Source organism: Phyllopteryx taeniolatus, chromosome 13, assembly GCF_024500385.1.
Source record: "Phyllopteryx taeniolatus isolate TA_2022b chromosome 13, UOR_Ptae_1.2, whole genome shotgun sequence".
Classification (NCBI taxonomy): domain Eukaryota; kingdom Metazoa; phylum Chordata; class Actinopteri; order Syngnathiformes; family Syngnathidae; genus Phyllopteryx; species Phyllopteryx taeniolatus.
The window spans coordinates 16,851,703-16,874,139 of NC_084514.1; the positions used below are offsets into that span (position 1 = coordinate 16,851,703).

Sequence of the window (22,437 nt, forward strand, 5' to 3'; positions counted from 1 at the left end):
GAAACTCGTTCAAGTCGTGTGGCGCCCTCGCATGGCCCATTGGTGTACGACATCTTTCAAAATGGCTCCCTAGCAACCAAACATGACACAAGTGAGCAGGACGATCAAAGTTTTGCTGGACTAAAGGTACGCAACTGCCATGCGGTTCTTCCTGTAGAACGTTGTTGTGTGGTTTTAGATTAATACGTACAACATTTTGTTGTATTTATTGGGGTTTTGTTAGCTTTAATTACACATTTTGGTATACAGCTAAAAAAAAAATCAAAGTGCTGATCGTTTTTATAGCACTGACCTACATTTACATGCTAAATATTAGCATGTGAATTGTGAGTTGTTGTCTCCAACACAAATTCACAGCTCCAAACATTTAAGTCTTGAATAGTGATCAACACAAATAGCATCATTCAAGATGAACACAGAAAGGACAAGGAACAGAAAATAAATACATAAATAAAAAAAAATAGCTCAAATCTAGTTATATAGCATGCTAGGGGCACGTGTATTCATATAAATACGTTAAGAGCAATGCAATATTCAATTGTTTTCAGAGCTTTTTGTTTCTTAGAGTACTTAATTGAAAATGTATTGTCTGAACTTATTATAGAAAGCAGTTAAACATGGCGTTCTTCCAATGTATTTACAACAATGAATGTGATATTTCAGCAATAAAAGATTTATTAAGTAGCCAGAATTTCTTTTCTTCAAAGAGGCCAAACAATATATTCTTCCAAGCAAGTACGATATTCCTTTCAACATTATTGTGAATAAAATCATATAGTTTTTGCCAAAAAAAAGATTAACATATGGACAGTACCAAAACATGTGGACAACTGTTTCAGGGTATTCATTAGAAAAGCTGCAGTTCACATCAATATCTTTCTTAAATGTCTTGTTTATATAACATTTAGCTGGATAGAATTGAGGGATAAGCTTAAAAGATGTTTCTCTAACTTTGTTCGTAATTAGACATTTATTCGGGAGCAGCCAGAGCTTTTTTCCATGGCACATCATCCACAAACCTATTCCAATGTGGAATAACATAAGGCAATGTTGTAATATCTTTCTGGAACAATTTTGGACAATCTCACCATCTGCTGGCGGCCGAAAGTGGCGTCACAACTTTCCCGCAAACGTTGCGTACGTCTCATGACCAAACCTGGAACCGTTTCATTTGATTTATTGTTTTAATTCTAGGTTTACTTTGTAATACATTTGTACCTTGACTTCCCCTTTGATAATCTTTGTTGACTATTATTTATTGTACGTCAATGTTTTGTTTGTCCTATTATTAGATCAATATTGCTTCTGACACCGCTGCATTTGTGTACAATATTGATGGTTTCTGTAGTTGTGATGTGATAGTGGTGGTATGAAGAGAGTGATTAAGTCGGGTAAGTTCCAACTAAAGGCACAGCCCGCCGCTGGTTTGGCATCTAGGCTCGTTTGGAGAATTCTGAGAGGTGTTGAGTGCTCCATGCGATGTGGGCCTTGTGGTTCATGGCTGAATCATGTAAAAGCCTGTGTTGCTTGCTTCCAATTGGACCTCCCGATGAGGATTGCGGGTTCGATCCCCACAAGGGACCAGTGGCAGGCGTTTCATTTTGTACCTGGGCCTTTGCTGTGGACTTACCCGACTTAATGAATTATCAATGTCGCAATTATAGAAACGGTCAATACGATACTAAAACGTAATGTAACAGCATGTAACGGTGCAGTTCAGTATCAATGTTCATCAAATAAAACAACAAACAAGGAAATGAAAATGCATTACATACTCACCAGATGCTTGCTACGGATGTGGTTTTGCTTGTCGAAGTCTGTTGTAACAGGTTTTGCTCTGACCAACTAATCAGAGGACGGAAAAATGCTGATATTGTTGAGATCCAGCTTGCTGCCCCCGGCTGGCCCTGTGAGGATACATTTGAAATGGGATTGATTTAAGAAACGGTCCCATTGCTAATATCATATAAGTTACATTGGCCAGCGCTACTGATTCTGAATGCGCTGGGCAGATGAGATTGACATAAGAGTAACACATAAAGGCGGAAGACTGACTGGACAAATGATCGAACATCCACATGCAATACTGGAAGCAGTGCAGCCAAGACAAGGCTTTAAAATGAAGAAAATGCACAGGTAATAAAGTAAGACAATTTCATGAAGCAAATATTAGAATTTAGCTTATTCAATGGAGGTCAATGCTTCTGATAGTGTTGATGTCAACAGAGAAGGCCTTGTTGGCCCTGACAGCTCACTGCTGTCGAATTGAGCAAGATACTGAACTCCCAGTATTGATAATGCAGTTTTGGAAAAGCAAATTATTCAAAGTCCAAGAATGACTCGGTACAGCGTTACACCACTGAAAACTACAACCACAATATTGAAAATATTGTCTACAAACGAAAACAGTTTTAAATTCCCCAAAATATATCTATCGATCGAGCTAAATCTATTTGTACTTTATTTAGAAATGAATTATACACATTCCAAAAAATATATACAAAATCAATTTCAACTGAATAGATACATTTGAACTGCGCAATTATTGCAACACATATTGCTGGACTCTTGATATTTGTCATGCTGGTTGGGCCCGATTAAAGAACGAGGATTGAGTCGCCGTACTTTGTCCAACTGTGCGTGACGTTTGTGAAGGCAAACTTGTTGCTGCAGAACCTCCGTTGACGTCATCATTAGGTTCAAGCGTACCTAATGTTGTGGCCATCGAGTCTGTGTGTGACCGCCGCGTAAAACAGCACAAAATGTCCCATTCCGCCGTCGTGCAATGAAATGATACCGCTTATCCAGGCACCAAACTCGCGCGGTGGGCTTCATTGTGACGCCACTCTTCGGGTGCTGCAACGATGACGTAATGCCACGTTCCTTTTTTTTGTTTTTTTTTCCCGTTGCCATGGGAACCGTGAGCACGTTTCAGTGACGTGTCGGCACGTATTGCTTTTGACGCCTGCGTGAATTCATCCACTCGAGCCCACCCGGCGCAACGGCCCCCGCGCCACGGGAGGAGATGATATAAGTGGAATCGCGTATTTGTTCATTGGGGACGATGCGTTGGTAAATAGAGGCAGCCGACAAGCGACCATCTTTTTATGATGTTTGACGGCAGACGGCTAAGTAATCTAAAGTTTGTGTTAGGACGCGTGATGCAGTTAAATTGGCTTCAATCACTACTGTTAGGTGTAACTGGATGATCCACAGAGACTTTTAGTAACATGATCAAATTGTATAAAATATACAAACAGTATTTTATTCTTGATATTATTACATAAGATTAGATGCATTCATGAGTTGGAATGTGTTATGTAGTATATCCACAACTCAATTGTAGTGGAATAAATGATTTGGAATGTTAGTATCAAATCAGTCATTTTTAGATGGGAATTGTTTTGTGTTGCATTGTACTAACAAGTGTACTTGCATTATTTATTAACATTGCATTATCAGATGCAGTCAACTTCTGGGCAGAAAGGTGCGGCACAAAATAATGAAAAGCCATGCAGTGATGAGGATGTGGTCAGAGAGCTGGTCAGTATAATAAAGTAGTGTTTCAAAATGTTGTTTATGTGCCATTATAAATGCATCTACATAATCTGATGTGATAGTTCCCAACAGGCTTAGCGCCACGGCAGATCATTAGGGGTGCCATGGGAGTTTTCTGCATTTTCACTTGATTTGTGCCAAAATGATGAATTACAAAATATTGTAGTGGAAATCTCACCTGACTTTGGTGCGCTTCCCACTCAGTGATGGTGTGAATAGTTGTCTGTTTGTACAGGGTGGGCCAAACATAGGCTTACAGTTGTTTCATGTTTTCGATGCCTGTGTATGTACCATTTTGTTTAAGGTATGCAAATCGAATCTCCTTTTTGTATATTAGGCGCTACATAAATACAAGTTGTTAATGTTAACATCATCAGTCGTAGTATCAACCGATGAAGAGCATTTTGAAAACAGCGGCCCGTTCGATTGAACTCTCGTGTTGGCTTGTGCAGGTGTCCTTAATGTTGTGGCCAGTAAGCATTCGCTCCATTCCTCCAACAGTGCATGGCCAATGGACTCTCCTATGATGACCTAGCTGAAGAGGGGCCCAGTGTCACCTCCCTGGAGGTCATCTTGAGTGGTTTTCCTCAGATGGTTGGCCTCTCCTTCTTCCCAATGCTCCGGCAGCTTCAAATAGTGGGCCAGGGCATAAAGCGCATCGAGGGACTGGAAAGCTGTCCCTTACTCCAAGAGCTCTGGGTAGTCGAGTGTAAGCTGACTGTAAGTGAGTTGACATTCTAATACTTGACGGCAAAATAAATGTTACTCCGCCGTAATCTGGTGCTGCATCGTTGTCCTCCTCGTCCTTTTTACAGAAAATATCTGGACTGCACCATTGTCCTGGGCTAAAGAAACTCTACTTGTATGATAATAAAATCAGTGAAATCAAGAATTTAAAGTTGCTCGTCAGCATGGAAGTCCTGTGGCTCAACAATAATTACATATCTCAGATACAGGTTTGCAGAACGTCTAATATTGATACAAGTCATTTTTTAATCCTGATTTTTATCTCGATGAAATCACATTTTTCACTATCTTAAAGGGCTTGAAGACTCTTCAGAACCTGCAAGAACTAAACCTTGCTAACAATAATATACAAAAGATCGGTAAGCTATTTTCTGTCCTTTGCAAAATGGAACTGTCGGGGAAATAAAATACATAAGCATTTTTTTGGTAATACCTTTAAGGGGACAGCCTTGTTAACAACGTCAACCTTCACACCTTCAATCTGTCCGGCAACAAGATCAGCTCCTTCAAGGTGAGATGACTGAAAAGTTATTCAAATTCTTACTCTTGAAAAATAATCTTGTCAACTGCTTGTGTTCTTGGTATGTGCATGTTTAAGATGTTTTGTTGTTGTTGAGAAGAATCCATTTGACTTCTTTGATTGTCAACTTATTTTCTGTCAAAATAATAATCACCTTGATAGTCTGCATGAGATGTTTTGACAGGAAGACATACAGAAATGTTGCTTTTAAGCTCAGGTTTTAATAGATTTATTGAAGATAAAATATGACATTTGTTTGGGTGATATCAGTTTTTGTTCTGAAAAAGGTTTATGCATGCCAAAATTATTCACACCCAGGTGAAATTGTGGGTTAAAGTGAGTTTTTGTTTGTTGAATCTTCTGTCTTCAAATCATTCATCATTTTGAATACTATTCATTCATATTGGACCATTTTGCACTGTTCTGAAAGTTCCTAGTAACTTCTACTACTTGTAGGGGAGCTACTTTGACTTTGTGTGCCCTGTGATCAACTAGCGACCACTCTAGCGTGTAGTCTGTCAGCTGGGACAGGCTCCAGCACCTCGTAACCATGAACAGGATATGAGATGAATTGAAATACAACAGCAAATGGATGGATGTTATAAGTTGCAAATGCAGGAATTGTTGGCAAATACTGGCAGTTAAGTACGTGACAGCAATCTACTGTCTTCTTCATATAGTATGTCTTGGCTATGTGGTAGGTGGCACGCCGGAAGACTTATCTTACAAAGAAAAAAATACAAATTTGAAATATATGTTGGAAAATGCGTTCTTGTTTGAGAAACCACAGTAGAGCTTTTTGACCATAATACCAAAAAGGTATCGTTTGGCGCAATAAAAAGAACACAATACCTACAAGTGAAGCATGTCAGGAAAAGCCTACTACAGCAGCTGAACATTTGGGGCTAATCAGAGGCGCTTCAAATGGTGGCAGGTGTTTGCTGACTCCCATTTAACATGAGCTTGAATGTGATTGGTTAATTCTGAACATAGCTACATTCCCAGTTATAAGAGGCTGTACACACTTATGCAACCAAATGATCTCAGTTGTTTATTCTTACTACCCTTCTCATCAACATTTCTTTTTTTCCCATTGAGTCAACAGGTTACAGGTAACATGGTGGATTTAAAAAAAAAAAAAAGACCATTTTGGACTTAATTTTGTTTTGTCACAAAAATCTGGCATTTGAACAGGGGTGTGTAGAATTCTATCCACAGTAGCTTACTTTGTTGAGGTACTGTATTTTTGTTTCTTTTTTCGAAAGATTGCCAATATTCCCTTTTGCATAATGCCTTATGCGCCTAATACCAATTTTCAACCTTTTGATTTTGTAAAAGTGGCGAAACAGTGTAAATGTGTAATCTGATCCCAGACCGCAGTTCGACTTTGAATCTTGCACCCACCACAGTTTGAGGTGACCTGATTTAGAATATCGAATCAGCCTTGACTCAGAGAATATATATCATTTTTGACTTTTTGGACATACTATAAAATACAGATTTGAAACAAAACTGGGCCTACTGCACCTAAAGGAGACTCACCAGAAGATTTAACAGCCCGTTTCAACATTGTTTTTGTCAGTTCACTTTTTCTTTTTCTTTTTTGTGAGTAATAAAATTGTTGTGCTCCAAATTATTGAGTAGAACAAACGTGTGTGTGCTGTGTTGTCGTCTCAGGAGCTGACCTGTCTGACCTGTCTGTCCCAACTGAGAGATCTGGCGCTGAGTGACTTCACGACCACCCCGAACCCAGTGTGTCGCCTGTGTAACTATGCCACACACGTGACGTACCACTTGCCCTCGCTCTTGTTCCTCGACACCTACGACGTCTCAAGCACGCAAATCAACGAAGTAGCCGAGGTAGTAAGATGTCCAAGTCAAACTAGTCTGTCTCTAAATTAAACGTAAATGCTGACTATTACTTTGAGGTTGCTTCTATGTTAGGAAAATCTTTAGCAACCTCGCGTTGATTTACATGATGAGTGACGTGTGCAAATGATCATTTTAATTGAAATTAACGATGGCTTTTTTTCCGAGCTTTGGGTCAAGGATTGTGTGCTGCCTATTTTCATGCTTTTTAAGGCCTCCGGGGTGACGTGTGCTTTCTTTTAGTCCACTGTAATGAAGAAGATGATGTTTTACAACATGCGTGCACGCACCGCTCGGAGGAATCTGACAGAGACTCTTCTTCACCTTCTCAAGAAGAAAAACGCCTCGTTGGAGTCACCTAAGGAAAGCATTCGGTCACTCAATTACACCTTAAAAAATGTAGGTACGCCTTCAGGAACCGCTTCAAGGATGTCATAAGACTAGGTTATTGACTTGTAATCCTTGTGTTGCATCCCCAGCTTGAACGTTCTCTTTGTAAGAAGTCTTTCGAAGATGCATACAGTCACACGACGGAAGATTTAAGCACGAAAGGTGACAGCTGTGACCCCTCTGCCGAGCAAATACTGAGAAAGATTGAAGTACTACAGCAGAGACTGGCTATTTGGACCAGGAGGCTGCATGAGTTAGTTTGTGTGGTTATATTTATAATCAACAAGATGTAGACCTTGCTAGATTTTCTCCCATGCTGTGTTATGTGTTTAAAGTGAAAAAATTGTCACGCTTTTTCTTTCTTCAGAATAGAAAGCTGGCATCAACACCATCTGTCCCAAGCCACACAAATGATGGAGGACACAGTGCACTTTATGTCGACGGAGCTCCACAGTTTTGGAAATATTCGCCTGGAGGAAGGCAGCGCCACAGACCCATGGTACTATACATTTCTGTTGTTGCGCCATCCCACACGCGTGCCCCGCGTTACCGAGCTTGTAATGTCGTATCTTGAACAGGTTCACTTCCTGTCGTGACCTCCTGCTCTCTCGCTTTTCTCTCGCCGACTACATGAGTCACGGCATCACTGGCATCAGGATCAACAGAGTTGTCCGCATCCACAATAGCGGGCTGAGGCTTCGCTTTAAGGACAAACTTCATACTCTGCTGGCCAGGGAGGATTCAGTCACCTTGGCACAGCAAGTCAACCGCCACTCGATGAAAAGCAAACCTGGTTTCTTTTTCTACGCATATTGTTTAATGCAAGAATTTCACACAGGAATTATAAGAGGCTGCTTGAGCACTTGTTCCACGTTAGCGACTCGCACCAAAAAGATGAGGACGTGTTGAGCATCGTCGAGGAAGGCTTCAAATCAGCAAAAGAATATAAGGTGCTGTTGTCTGCGTCTGTAAGTGCCGTGCGACTGACTGGCGACGACCAGTTCGGTGTCGTCCGCCTTTCGCCTAAGTCAGCTGGGATAGGCTCCAGTGCCCCCGCGACCCCGAACAAGATGAGCAGCGTTGAGAATGGATGGATATAACAGGCCAACATTCTTCGTGTTTTTCCTTCAAACCAGGCCCTCGGAAAAGAAGCAGCAGTGCCTTTATCCAACAGCCTGATTGTGAGCGAACAGCCAAGAATTGAATATTTACTGCGCCATGCTGAGCAAGCGTGTTCCAAGAGAAGAACAGATACAATCCCTTTCATATCCGGTGTGTGAATTTGGTCCAGAATTTATCAAATGGAATCATCTTGGCTGTAAGTCACTATGGGTAAATGCTTCCTGTTTACCCTGTAGGCAGAATTATCGTTTCCAAGGTGTTTCTGGGCCAGAGTGTGCCAATCACAGAGGGAGAACTGGTGCACAGAAGAACATATCCCCGCGCTTGCTCTGTATATCGCAGTGTGCACACCAAGCATCGAGGTACATCACATACTTTATGTGAGAATACATTTAACTCAAGATTTTTTGAATTGAGCGTGCGCATGTTTGTTTGTTTTTTGTCTAGATGGAGTATACACTACCATTCCCAAAGGAAGGCAGTGGTTTGTCTTTGACAATGACCTCGTCTTGCCCGAGTACATGATTTGTTTTGAATATCTCACTGGAGTAAGTGGCTGGATTCGCATTTGTGGTCCTGTAATCTCTAGAATGGAGAGACTGTGCGCCTTCTAATTATGAAATGTTCAATCAGGGGTTGGTCTTCACACTTAAGTTCCCTCTGACTCTATTTTATCAAAACATTTTGGACTATTGTACGCGTCCAACAATTTAGGGAAAGGCCCTTTTCTGTTCCAGCATGACAGTACACAAAGCCAGGAATAGTTTAGTGTGGAAGAACTCAACCCAATCAAACACCTTTGTCCATATGATTCACCACTGTGTTCGGTTCCTATTGGCGGTAACAGTCGGAAAGAGTTGTCTACCTGCGCTACTGCAGTAAGTCGTTTAGTGTATTCTTGCGCTGCCGTGGAAACTGGTTCATTGCATGCTGTTCGCACCCTCCAAACAGTAATTGCGACGATAATTGTGCATGCCTTTTGACGACAGATTTTTCTGCCATGTGCCGTTCCTAACCCTCGAAATGTCGTATATTAGGAGCGAAGGCCCCTGTACTGTATTTCACCATCCAGTAATTTCAGGAGCAGCTTGAGGGGCATGTTTTCATGTGCTTAATTGTTGTAGTGAAAATGTGTTGGGGGGGGGGGAGCTCAATCACTATCTGTTGAAATTTGAACAAATCAAATGGTAAGCAATATTTCAGGATGGCCATCACCTGGATTCAGTTTGCAATAGTTGCTGATGGTGTGTGCCTTTCAAAGGGCAGTGAACAGCGTACATCACTAGACGACTGCATGGATGTCCTTGACCCTCCGACCTATGACACCTCACTGGACAAAGAAGCTGTCGACATGGAGCCGACACCGGACCCGCAGCCCATGTTGTTAAATTGGAATATGGAAGTTCTCCTAAATGTGTCCGGTGCCAGTGTCCTTAGTGACATCACTGTAAGATTGCTTTTTCAAATGAAGTACATACCTTCACTCTGAGCTGTTGTTGACTATATGTTGACTCTTCAGGTGCTCAACCTTCACAACAACAATCTGAGCAGCCTAAGGGAGATTTCGTCCCTCACGGCTCTGCGCCATCTCACCCTCAGCTTCAATGAGCTCACCAGCCTCAGTGACATCGCTCACATGGTATTGAATCAAACAAGTTTGAACTCCAAGAGGGAATGTTTTGAGCTTTCGTTCATTCTTAATTCTATTCTAATTTTGTCTACCTTACCAGCCCAGTCTTGAGATTTTAGATGCCAGCTTCAACCAGCTTGTGAGCCTTGAAAGTCTGCAGGGCTTAAAACAGCTCAAACATCTTGACGTTAGCTGGAACAAGTTGACCAACGTCAGCAAAGAGTCCACTGTGCTCAAAATACACACACCTGCCCTGCAAATACTGGAAACACAACACAACCCATGGACAAAGGTGTGTCCAGTAATATATTCATTATAATAACACGAAGAACACAAGATTTACAACTGTGCATAGGGAATATTGCTTTGTTTCTGTCAGCCAGAGGAAGTCCGAATGACCATACTGAGTTTTGTGACGACTCTCACAAAACTGGACGACACACTGGTTACAGAGGAAGAAGTTGCGGATGCTGTTCGCAAGACTACTAGAACCATTATCAACCAGGTTAATATTTTGGGGATAAAAATGCTTCCCAGTGACTGACTCCAATGTATGGTACCTTAGACACATTTCAACATTTGCAACCAAGTTTCTGGAAACCTTCCATGAGCTGGGGAATGTGGGAAATCGTCCAAATTTGATAGGTTCCAAGGGACTTCATGAGACATTTGTTTGAAATTTGGTTTATTTGTGAATAGTACTTCAAGTAGTTTATTTCCAAGTTATATCATTGAGCAACTATTAACATGATACATCCTAGAAAGTTGTTGTTGTTGTTTTTTTGTCACCATAAAGAGAGGTATTGCAAATATTTTGGTTAGAAACTAAATTGTATAAACAAACATTGTATATTGGTATTGGTATATTGGTACTGATAGTGGCAATCAAAACTGAGCATTATTATATCTAGTAGACATTTAGACCATTCGATAAAGCTCTTGTAATAGATTACATATCATTGTGCATGTGATTCTAATGTGTACAGTGGTACTGTAAACACCCACATTTGAAACAGTTCTAAACATCCATCCATCCATTTCCCGTCCCGCTTACCGCTTATCCTTACTAGGGTCGCGGGTGTGCTGGCACCCATGCCAGGTGACTTTGGGCGAGAGGCAGGGTACACCCAGAACTGGTCGCCAGCCAATCGCAGGGCACATAGAAACAAACAACCATTCGCACTCACATTCACACCTACGGGCAATTTAGAGTCTTCAATTAACCTAACACGCATGTTTTGGGGATGTGGGAGGAAACCGGAGTACCCGGAGAAAAGCCACCCAGGCACGGGGAGAACATGCAAACTCCACACAGGCGAGGCCGGATTTGAACCCCGGTCCTCAGAAGTGTGCGGCAGATGTGCTAACCAGTCGTGCACCGTGCCTCGTTATAAACAGTTATATTTGATTGTATTGATTGATTAAGTTACATTTCATAATAATAATAACAATACATTGTTTTTGTGCTGGCAGGAAATTATTATTGTTTGCTCACATACCAAAAACGAACAGCCCCGTAGTCTCAGACTGATGTCAACAACTCAGCTCCTTTCTGAGCTCATCCTGCCACCCAGTGACCTCAGCCAAGACCTGCAGCCAGACTGGGCCTCCAAGGTCAGTCCAATCAGTTATTGAAATCCTCACTTTTCCATGCATTCATTCTTCAAGTGCATATGGTGGCTGAATTTTGAACAGATAACCTCTCTGAACCTTGACAACCAGAAGATTTGTCAGATGAGCCATCTGGAGGCCCTTGTCAACCTGCGCTGGGCTTCATTTAATAATAATTACATCTGCGAAGTTGAAGGGCTAGACTGCTGCTCTAGTCTGGAAGAGCTCTCCCTCAATAACAACAACATCGGCACATTCAACGGTCAGTCATACCGTGGATTTCACGATAAACAATGCTTCCTACTTCACAATAGTACAGAATTGAATTCTCCTATGTCTTTTCATTCACTAGGTCTCTCAAATCTGCAGAGTTTGAACAAACTCAGCATGGATGGTAATCAGCTGTCCAGTCTGGACGCCTCTGTCCTCGACCAGCTACACAATTTGATCTTCCTGTCTGTGGAGAACAATCTCATCACTTCCCTGGATGGCATCCACAAATGCCATGCTCTTATGGAGCTCTACGCTGGCAACAATCACATTTCTGTGTCGAGAGATATCTACTATCTCAAGGTGAACACCCATACCACATACAGTATCTACTCAGATTCAATACAAAAGCTGTGTCATAACTTCCGGCATTACAAATTTCGTGTCATGATTGGCCTGAAAAAGAAAATGTACACAGTACTGTATTGCTAAAAGTAATGAGAAAAAAAAATCACAAATAGACACTTGACAATACAGTATGAAATCAATCCTGTATACATTCTTTTTGGCCATAGAGATGGTAAACAGGAACACCTAAAGTGAGTTTTCATATATGCAAGTCATTTACTTTGTCATTTTATGTTCACAAAATGTAATTCAAATGATTAAGATGATAGAGCTACTGTACAGTAAACAGTGTTGGGACTCAATTAAGACAATGTAATTAATTCAAAGGTTTGTTCATTTGTATTTTAGATGTTCTCAATTCAAATAGATTTTGGTCAACAAATAGTCACACGTGAACAGAAACAACAAAATGAAATACCTTTTTTTCTTAAAGCTATTAAATACACAGATTGCTGCCATTTGATGCAATTATATTATACATATATCATATGATTTTGTGCTGCTTTGATTGGACCTGACCCATGTACAGTATATTCAGTTAAAGTGAAATGACTTTCAAATGACTTTTTGTCATCTTGGCCACTTCAATGCAAGTGAGCGCAGACTCTTATTGTAGTTTTCTCTGTGGCTTCATCATCCTCTTTGTTTATTTGAAATGTACACATAGTCTTGTGCCTCTCGCTCCCTACCTCCCTCGTTCACAATTATGTGGACGGTGGGTGTATAGAATGCTTTCCCCCCCCCCACAAAATAAGAATCTTCTAAGAACCATTGACTTTCTGTTATTAGGTGTTGGAAAGCCTTATCATCTTGGATCTGTTTGGGAATCCGTTATCAGAGAACTTCAAGAACTATCGTATTTATGTGGTGTTCCACCTGCCGTCTCTGAAGGCCCTGGATGGACGTGCAGTCGTACGTGCCAACAAAAATGATGGCAGAGAGTGGAGGCGGTGACATGATTGTCATCAAGTACATTGTCCCCCCCCCCCCCCCCCCCCCCCCCACAGGATCCAGCTGAATATGAAAATGCAAAGGCTATGTTTGGAGGACGACTCACACCAGACTTGGTAGCAGAAAAATTGGGCCATTCAAACTACGCCAGCATCACCTACCTCACGCTGCACTCCTGCTCCATCAGGTGGTCTTTTCAAATCAGCTGCATTTACAGTACCTGAAGCTTGATATGAAATGTTTTCATTTTTTTTCCCCCCAACAGGAGTGTGGACCTGTCTCCAACAGACCTGTTCTTCAACCTACACAGTATCAACTTAGACCACAACAACCTCACCTGCTTTTCAGGCCTAATCCACCTTCCTAATGTCAAAGTACAAGCAAGAGCAAGGAGATGAATGACAACTTCTTGAATCGAGGCCAAAATGAAAAGTGATTTTTCTTTATTACAGGTCTTGTGTTTAAACTATAACCGCGTCGAGTCCATCCTCCCGAGGCAGAAGACATTTCTAACAAACAGACAGATGTTACACAATAAAGTGCACTCCAGTGGCTACGGGCAACAAAGTTTATGCAAAGGGAGCAGGTAAGATCTGACTGTGAGGCAGACACGCAAACCACTTATGTCCAATAAAAATGAGAACAATTTAAAATATCAAACATGTTAAAGGTAAGCTCAAAAGAGAAGCGCGTGCAAAAGTTAGGGACCCTCAATTGTTTTGTAATCTTTAAACCCGCGCATATATTTATTAACACATAACACATTTTGTTGCCCTTTATAACCGTTAGGGGGCAGCACCTACCAGCAAATGGTTAATATTTTTACTCAGTCGTGCCCATACTTCAGCTGAAAATATGAACTTCAATGAAATACAGTCTGTGTGTTTCGTCTTTCTAACGAAAATCCTTTATACAATCTGTTTGTCACCAGGAAGGGGTTTACATGTTTTATTGTGAGGACGTGTTGTTTAAAAAAGTCCAAACATTCTACCTGCTGTGATTTTTCTTGAGGCAATTTCATTCTGTTCTTTTGGTGAAATAATTCAGCAGGCGGAAGAGAGGCGTATATTTAACGCCAACACTTACAAAAGCCTCTTTCCTTTTTGCAGGCCCCTTGCGCCGGCCATCATCCTGGAGCCTCTGATGAGCAGCCTGGAGGTGCTGCATTTAAGTTACAATGGCATCTCCAATATGGCCAATCTGGAGCTCAGCAGGCTCACCAATCTTAAGACGCTCTTCCTTCAAGGTGGGTAAAAGTGCACTGGCTCCCGCCTTTGACAAGATAAACACTGAAGCGGTAAACTCAAAGCCAGGCGCACGGTGTGGCGAGAACAAAAGAGCCGCAGTGACTTTCTTTACAACAGCTTTTGATAGACTTTCATTGAGAAGCGCTCCATCAGGCTGATTGGTGCCACAAAGGCCACGATTTGCTTGAAGCTTTTTAGTACCTTATTTTTATATACTGTCCATGCATGTATTTACTAGCGGTGGCCATTTGACTACTTTGATTATGGGCTTGGTGCCGGAATAATGTTGCATATTGGCGATGTAGGCCATGACTGATGTTATGTTGTCCTTCTATAGACAGCAAACTAGTTTTAAATGTATCAGCAGCACCTCTGCTGGTTGCTTCAAGACACAGTTAAACAACAATCACCAGAATTCTTATTGTTTACCCCTGTCAGTGATTCTCAGTGTGGTGTGCATACCACTAGTGGTATATGGGCTCCCTCTAGTGGTAGACACAGAATCACTGAATAAAATGCCCAAACTCTGCATTATGTTACAGTGGCTTAAACTTTTTCTCATCCAATGTTGTAGATTTGTTGAGTACAGTTCAGTTGTATTTAATTTTTAAAAACAATACATGAGCACTGAATTATTTATAACTGTTTTCAAACATAGGTACAATTTCTCTTTTAACTTATTTGTAACACATTTTAATTGAATCATCAATCAAACCAATGTGTGGGTTTTTTACTGAGTACTCCGGGTTCTCCCAACTTTTCAAATACATGCATGTTAAGTTCATTGCGTGAATGTGATTGGTTGTCTGTCTGTATGCGCACTGTGATTGACTGGCAAGTGGCCCAGGGTCTACCCCACCTCTCACCAAGCCAGCTCACCTGCAGTCTTAATGCGGACAGGGCAGGTACTACAGGTAACTGGATGGCTTGATGGGGAAACGCACACATTGAGTAGCACAATTTGTGAGACACAAAATTTGAGTGCCTGCAAAAATGTTGACCCACAGCAGTATACATACTCATATGCAGTGGTGTGAAACAGTGCTTGCCCCCTTCCTGATTTCTTATTTTTTCATACTTAAATGTTTAAATGTTTTTAAATGATCATTGTCCTGCTGCAGAACCCAAGTTTGTTTCAGCTTGAGGTCAATAACGGATGGCTGGACATTCTCCTTTCATGGTTCCCTTTATGACAGTCTTCCAGCCCCAGACCATCACACTACCACCACCACGTTTTACTGTTGGTATGATGTTGTTTTTCTGAAATTCGGTGTTAATTTTACGCCAGATGTAATGGGACACACTTTCCAGAAAGTTCAGCTTTTGTCTCGTCATCGTCAGGCCATTTTTGCCCGGTCTCTTTATTATGGTGGGGTCATGAACACTAACCTTAACTGAGGCAAGTGAGGCCTGCAGTTCTTTGGATGTTGTTGCGGGGTCTTTTGTGACCTGTTGGACGAGTTGTCGCTGCACTCTTGGGGTAATTCTGGTCGGCCGGCCACTCCTGGGAAGGTTGACCATTTTTCTGTTTTTCGCCATTTGTGGATAATGGCTCTCACTGTATTTTGCTGGCGTCCCAAAGCTTTAGAAATGGCTTTATGACCTTTTCCACAATGACAGATCTCAATTACGTTCTTGCTTATTTGTTCCTGAATGTCTTTAGCTCTCAGTATGATGTCTAGCTTTTGAGGATCTTTTGGTCTACTTCGCTTTGTCAGGCAGGTCCTATTTAAGTGATTTCTTGATTGAGAACAAGCGTGGCAATATCAGGCCTGGGTGTGGCTAGAGAAATTGAACTCAGATATGATAAACCACAGTTAAGTTTTAACAGAGGGGGCAATCACTTTTTCACACAGGACCATGTAAGTTTTTTTTTTTTCTTCTCCCTTCATAATAAAAACCTTCATTTAAAAACTGCATTTTGTGTTTACTTGTGTTGTCTTTGACTGATATTTAAATCTGTGACAAACATGCAAAAAAATAAGAAATCAGAAAGTGGGTAATCACTTTTTCACACGACTGTAAATATGCAATCTAGCGCAGTTTTAAGGTATTACATTGCATTGATGTATAGTGGTTAACATTGATCCTTGGAAATAGTGTCCGAAACCTGTTCTTCCCACCTCTTCCAGGGAATGAGATCAGCCAGGTGGAAGGTTTGGAGGGTCTCCATCAGCTCAGGGAGTTGGTGTTAGACAGGAACCGGATAAGGGCCCTGTACGAGAACTCTTTCATCTCCCAGAATGTCCTGCTGGAACTGCACCTTACAGAGAATCGCATCCGGGAGCTGAACCATCTCTATCCGCTCGTGGAGCTCCGCAAGCTTTACCTCGCCATGAACAAGCTTCAGGTATGATTTAGCATGTGAATGTGCGTATGAATTATTATCTGTTTCTGTGTCTCTATACTGTATGCATATGCGCTTTGATTGACTGGCAACCAGTTGATGGTGTCATCCACATTTTTCGCCTGAAGTTAGCTGGTATAGTCTCCATCCCCCTGCGACCCTGAACTGAGAATTCTGGTGCTAGTGAGATTTTGATTAGCTGTTAATGATTGGTTGATATGGACAAGGGGGCGAATAGAAGGCATTTTTTTCCGCATACGGTCAAGTTGTACATAAAGCATAGTAATCACGACTCATCATGCAATGTGAGGGTTAGCATTCAAGGGGCTCCAGTGTGATTGAAGGTCAGGGCAGAGGGGACAATCAGTGAAACCGCTTCTCAGTCTGCATCTCCTTCTCACCGAGGGGGAGTGATTTGCACACTTTAGTCTGCCAATCCCTCTTCCTTTCATGTATTTAATTAAGATGTAAAGTATGGCAGTTGTTCCAGCACACGAGTCCTGGCCGTGGGGGGCGTCTCTGAATTCTAGCCAAACCCAACCATCAAGCGGGCAAACCATGGAAAACCTCCCCCCTCCCTTCCCGTTGCTCTGTTGCGTGCCCAAACGCTCATGCGATTAAACATGTAATCTCTCCCATCAGTTGCGTCTATCCTGCCTGCACCAAAAATCATGAAAGGTTTCAGCGCCGATACATATGTCTTTATTATCCCAAACACATCCAGCTGTAATCGGAAGGCGGTGGCCGCAAGGTCCGCAGGAATAAAAACAAAAGACACAAAGTAATCTTCTTTTTTTTCCCACATTTGTAGGACATCTCAGAGCTTGATAAACTTGAGGTTCTTCCCTCGCTGACGGAACTTTCTGTTGTTGGCAATCCGGTGAGTCCATATGTTAAAGTGAAGTACTAATCACTGGGACAGTTTATTGGGTACACAAGCAGATTTAGAAAGATATGTTCACACATCATGCTGAGAGGGGTTTCACACATGCGAAACGAAATGCGAAAGATGCTGCCGTGGACGCCTACCCCTCTGCAAACGCCAATACAGGATTTGTAGTTATAGTCATTCAATAATATACACTCTGGGTGTTCTAAAAACATTGACAATTCGAAATGGGACTATTGGAGTGACTATCGGAGGCCAACGGAATTCATTCTGATTCATGTGGAAATTTCAACGACATATTCAGATGGATATAGATTTTAGAACACCAATGTTCACCAATATGCACACTGCCTTGTTACATGATGCACATTTCCCTTTTGGGCTTCCTCTTTGAATCGGTTGTGCTATGTCGAAATCTGCTTTGCAATTGATGTCTTTCCAACACAGAGAATGCCTTTTCATTGCTCACCTGAAAAAAAAGAAAACCATCGCACTAACATTGGAGTTAAGTTTAGCGTTAAACTTAATTTGTACATATCTTGTTACAATTGGAGATCATTTGAATGAGTATTGGCTTCATTATTACAATACAAAATGATGTTAATTATTTGGAACAGCCTTTATTTGTAAATGATTGTTTTTTTGGGATCTTATCTTATAGGGCAATATTTGCCAAACTTTATTGCGCCATTTAAAGTAGAAAATCTCCTGGCAAACCACCAAACAACAAGGTCACTTTTATTGATACTCCTCTTCTGTCAGGCCCTCACAATTGACGCTTCCAACATTGCAGCTCTTAAATGCTTTCCCTGGTAAACAACACGATCAAAAGCATGTTTTCAGGCTCACTTTCTGACTGTGACAATCCACGACACTGACCCAGTGTTGCTGTGCGCTTCCAAATTAAGCGATTACATGATGGGCCGTCCGCTGTGCCTCAAACTGGCCGGCATCACAGACAAATCCGTTGACCAAATGGCGAGTGCTGTTGGCCCACTTACATCACCCATCTGGAGCCCGTGGATCAGGCGTGAGCAGAGCGTGGACGTTCTGTGGCCCACGGATGATGTAGGGAGGCCGCGGGGCCACGCTCAGCTGTGGCAGCCTCGCCCCCACTGGATCCCATCTCCCCCCTTCTCTTCCCATAGGGGGTTAATCCTGCCAAGGGGTAGAGGCCAACAACCACCCTTGAGACGATACCTCCTGCTGTTGACCACATGAGATCACTGCTTTGCCCGTGTTCCCGTGCCAAAATCTGTCCCCTCGCTTCTGGACTTTCACTGGCACACACTCAAGAGTTTAAATGCAGCAGTGGCCTGCAGGAACATAAAGTTGTGTGAGTGTACAAGCAGGATATTTTGGCACTCACCAGAGCATCGCAAATTAGAGTGGACCCCTGCATGCTCGCGATTCGCCACCTGTGGATTCACCTATCTGCTCATTCTTTTTTTTTTTTTCTTTTTCCAATTGTTTAAATGTGCTTTCTTTTTTCTTTTTGTTATTTTCCTTTTATTTTCAGGTTGGGGGGGGGGGGGGGGGCGACAACAACCCCAAAACGCTTATTGGCAGTTTATCCCCGCTTACTCAAGAATTTTTGGCTGTTTAAAAAAATAAATAAATAAATTACAATTCAATGCAATTATAATGGGCGCCAACTATCCACAGATTTTCGCTGTTCGTGTTCTGGCCCGGTCCCGATCACCCATAAATAGCGGGGGTTGACTACGTTCCAAAAGACAGTTTGAGTCCGAGTCATTTCTTATTGGTTGCTTTGTGACTTCTTCCTTTCAGGTGGCTCGCAACTCTCTTCACAGGCCTGCAGTGATGCGCAGTCTGTCTCAGTTGCAGGTCCTGGATGGCATGACCGTTACCATGGAGGAGAGAACCAGAGCTGAAATTACAGACGCAACAGTGAGGACTGCACACGTCACGAATAAGTGCATAGAAGCACACACACACACACACACCGGCATTTGTGCACGTTTGCAATGGCTTTCATGCGCTTTTCAGCTCTTTTAAATTCAAAGGTTCTTCATGTGTCATCTCACATTTCAGTGTCAGTTTCGAAACTTTCTATGGCAATCTTAGCCTCGGAAAGTTGGACAAAGTTTGCAATTGATGGCAATTAACAACAACAATAACAAACAACAGGTGGTAACTTTAAGAGCCACCATTCATGTATGCTATTATTCACACTCGGGCGAAAAATGGTTAACTGCAGAGCCCATTGAAACTCCCTTGCTAACCAGAACAGCAGCACAGAGGCACATAAACAGTCTCTCAAATGAACTCAAATTAAATGTGTATAGATTAACAGCATGTTACAAACCATTTCCATGCACAGACTAACAGGTCAAATGGATGCCATGGACTCGTATGTGGAGATGGCATCTATTCGCGATTAGCTTTGCACATACAATTACATGTTCATTAAATGTGGTTGTTTTTACTATAACGATGCAGTACAGTAATTATGTACTGTTTTCTGTTGACTCAATTCAATTCTAGTAAATTCACATGTAGTCTATAAATGTCCCTAATTTTGCAATCCTAAAGGGCCTTATCATACATAACTTAGTCCAGCATCGCCCACACACAAACAAATAAGGGAAAAGCACAGATCAAACGCTCTCCATCTTAGCGAATGGCTGTCTATGTAATGAGTGGAGAGGCTAGTGCAGTAATTCTCCCGTAGCCCTGAATTAAAAGCAGCCTAAGCCTGCTGGCATCATCCTGCTGATTAGATGAAATGTGCCTGGCCGATAATGCACCAGTGGATTTACTCCCTATTAGCCAGGTCAACGCGACCCCTCTGGCCGCTAATCGGACATGTGGAAATGACAGAGACGGACGGGATCCTGTGTTCTCTCATTAGGGCAACTCCCGACCCCCAACTCCACCCCCACTCCCCCCATAAATGCCATCTGAGTTGCGCCTGCATTTGCTTTTATTTTAATTTCAACGTTGCCACTAATGAGTAGTAATGACTGTCCCCCACCATTAGGATTCTCTAATATGTGGAACAACAAGCAATCTAATCACCAATCCTGTGCCCAGAGTGTGGCTGAAGTGGACACACCGTGGTGACAATAGTGGAGAAACACAAGCAGTTAGGTTTCATAGCGAGGCCCTTATCTTTGACTGAGCCCTTAAGATTGGACTCTCTGCGTGTAGAATTTCCCTTTAGCTTGCTCGACCTGATGCTTTTTTGATATTTCTTTCAAGCAATGTGAGGAGTGCTGTGGAGTTTCCGGCCTTGAAACGAACCTGCCTGGACTGATGACCTACATGCCTGTCAAAGGAATGAGCATGACCGGACTACAGAGCCTCATTCACGGACACGACATGCTCCCGAGTAACAAGGATGAACCTCAAGTTCAGTACACCTCCAAGTGTGAGTCCCAGCTTTTTTTTCCTCCATAATTGAACTTTATGTGAGCTTGTCAGGTTTCGGTTCACTGAATGTGACGCTATTTTTTTTCCCCAATCACAGACAAGAAGTCCACAGAGAAAAATCCTTCAAATTTACATGCCGAGGTGACCTCCAGACACTCCCGAAAAGCAAAAAACAACTCGATAGCGCCGTGTCCTCTTCCCCATGGGAAATGAGAACAACACTTCTACGGTACAGGAACAAATTACCAACTTGATTCAATTCTCCAAATGTTTTTGGTTTTTTTTAAATATTGGGATGAAATCTGTTTTAAATAGATCTAGCCTCATCATAAAGTATTTAGAGCAGAGATCTTATGATTTTGCCTTTATATACCACCGCAATGAATGTAAAATAAACAATGATGATGTGATCAAAGGGTCAAGTTTCAGCTTTATTTTCAGTCGCCTCACAAAAACACTCCATTTACCATTTAGGACATACATCAGTGTACCTCCAGTTAGTAAGTAGTACAGGAGCTGGATAATACAGATATTAACTGGAAAGGTGGTTCAAGACAAATGAAGCAGATAAAGGTAATTGATCACAGGTATTAAGTTGCCTTTTTGCAGTTTGCCTAGAGATAAAAATAGGAAACCTGTGGAGCTCTCAGTGTGAGTGAAGGAGGCTGAAAAAAAGAAGGCATTTAAAGAAAGACAGCAAAAAGCTAGGTCTTAGGTCAGGCCAAAGCACAAGTTTGGTACATTTGGTACAATACAGCAAAAAAAAAAAATCAGAAGGCCTGCAAGACCACATTAAACATCAATAAGAACACTGTGGAGAAGGCTGGTGCATCATTCTCAGAATCTACAATCAAGAGACGCCTTCATGAATGTCAATACAGAAGATTTACAATGAGCTGCAAACCAATGGCAACATTCAAAACAAAGGAAAAACAGATTAGAATTTGCCAGGAAATATCTTTGAAAAATCCTTCAATATTGTGAAGTCACATTTCTTTTGACAGGGTCAACTAGTATCAGAAGGAAGAGACAAGTCTGGAGAAGAAAAGGAATAGTTTGTAATTCAAAGCATACCACATCGTGTGTCCAGACTGTGTTACGGAACAGACATAAACTCATGCAAAGAACGGCCTGTAGACAATTAGCCTGCTTTAGCGGCACATGCAGTACATCCCTTTTAAATGCATTTCTAATGACTTGACTTTATTTTCTGACCACATGTGAATCACTAACCATGGTAATCTGAGGATGAGAGGTTTTCGGTGTCACTTTTTGCTGTTATCCCAAACAAGTCGGGGGAGGGACCCGAGGGACCCGCCCGCCACAGATGCAAAGGGGCTAGAGGTTGGCACGCTTGCATCCATCGGGTCAGATGCGTCCCCAACAAGTGGATAATCCATCTTTAGCACACCTCTCTGTGGACAATAATCTGCAATCAGATAAAGATGTAATCTTGAGCGGGGTCCAAATGGATTTCAGAGATTGTCGGTTTCATCATGTTAGCCTCTTTTCGACACACGCACACAAAAACGCGCAATGTCA

General features: G+C 42.0%; 1 protein-coding gene across 10 annotated transcripts; it reads left to right on the plus strand.

Annotated features, from left to right (window-relative positions):
- Positions 1–59: 59 nt before the first annotated feature.
- On the plus strand, positions 60–21,293 carry lrrc9 (leucine rich repeat containing 9). 10 transcript variants are annotated; one of them, XM_061794880.1, is made up of 33 exons: positions 60–126; positions 3,463–3,543; positions 4,060–4,278; positions 4,374–4,514; positions 4,601–4,664; positions 4,746–4,816; positions 6,503–6,685; positions 6,938–7,093; positions 7,174–7,337; positions 7,452–7,583; positions 7,663–7,842; positions 7,923–8,034; positions 8,221–8,356; positions 8,443–8,568; positions 8,654–8,754; positions 9,468–9,653; positions 9,726–9,845; positions 9,937–10,128; positions 10,216–10,341; positions 11,310–11,450; positions 11,532–11,709; positions 11,800–12,020; positions 12,855–12,977; positions 13,073–13,203; positions 13,282–13,390; positions 13,469–13,602; positions 14,126–14,262; positions 16,396–16,613; positions 17,422–17,490; positions 19,291–19,410; positions 20,504–20,608; positions 20,725–20,893; positions 20,993–21,293. In XM_061794880.1, the coding sequence occupies exons 2-33, from the start codon at positions 3,463–3,465 to the stop codon at positions 21,106–21,108; spliced, it is 4,461 nt and encodes a 1,486-aa protein (XP_061650864.1). In that variant the 5' UTR covers positions 60–126; the 3' UTR covers positions 21,109–21,293. The 10 variants fall into 10 exon arrangements, 8 of the variants coding, with proteins under 8 accessions (XP_061650864.1, XP_061650866.1, XP_061650865.1 ...); XM_061794882.1 differs by having other exon boundaries at positions 19,342–19,410; XM_061794881.1 differs by having other exon boundaries at positions 11,559–11,709.
- The last annotated feature ends 1,144 nt before the right edge of the window (positions 21,294–22,437 follow it).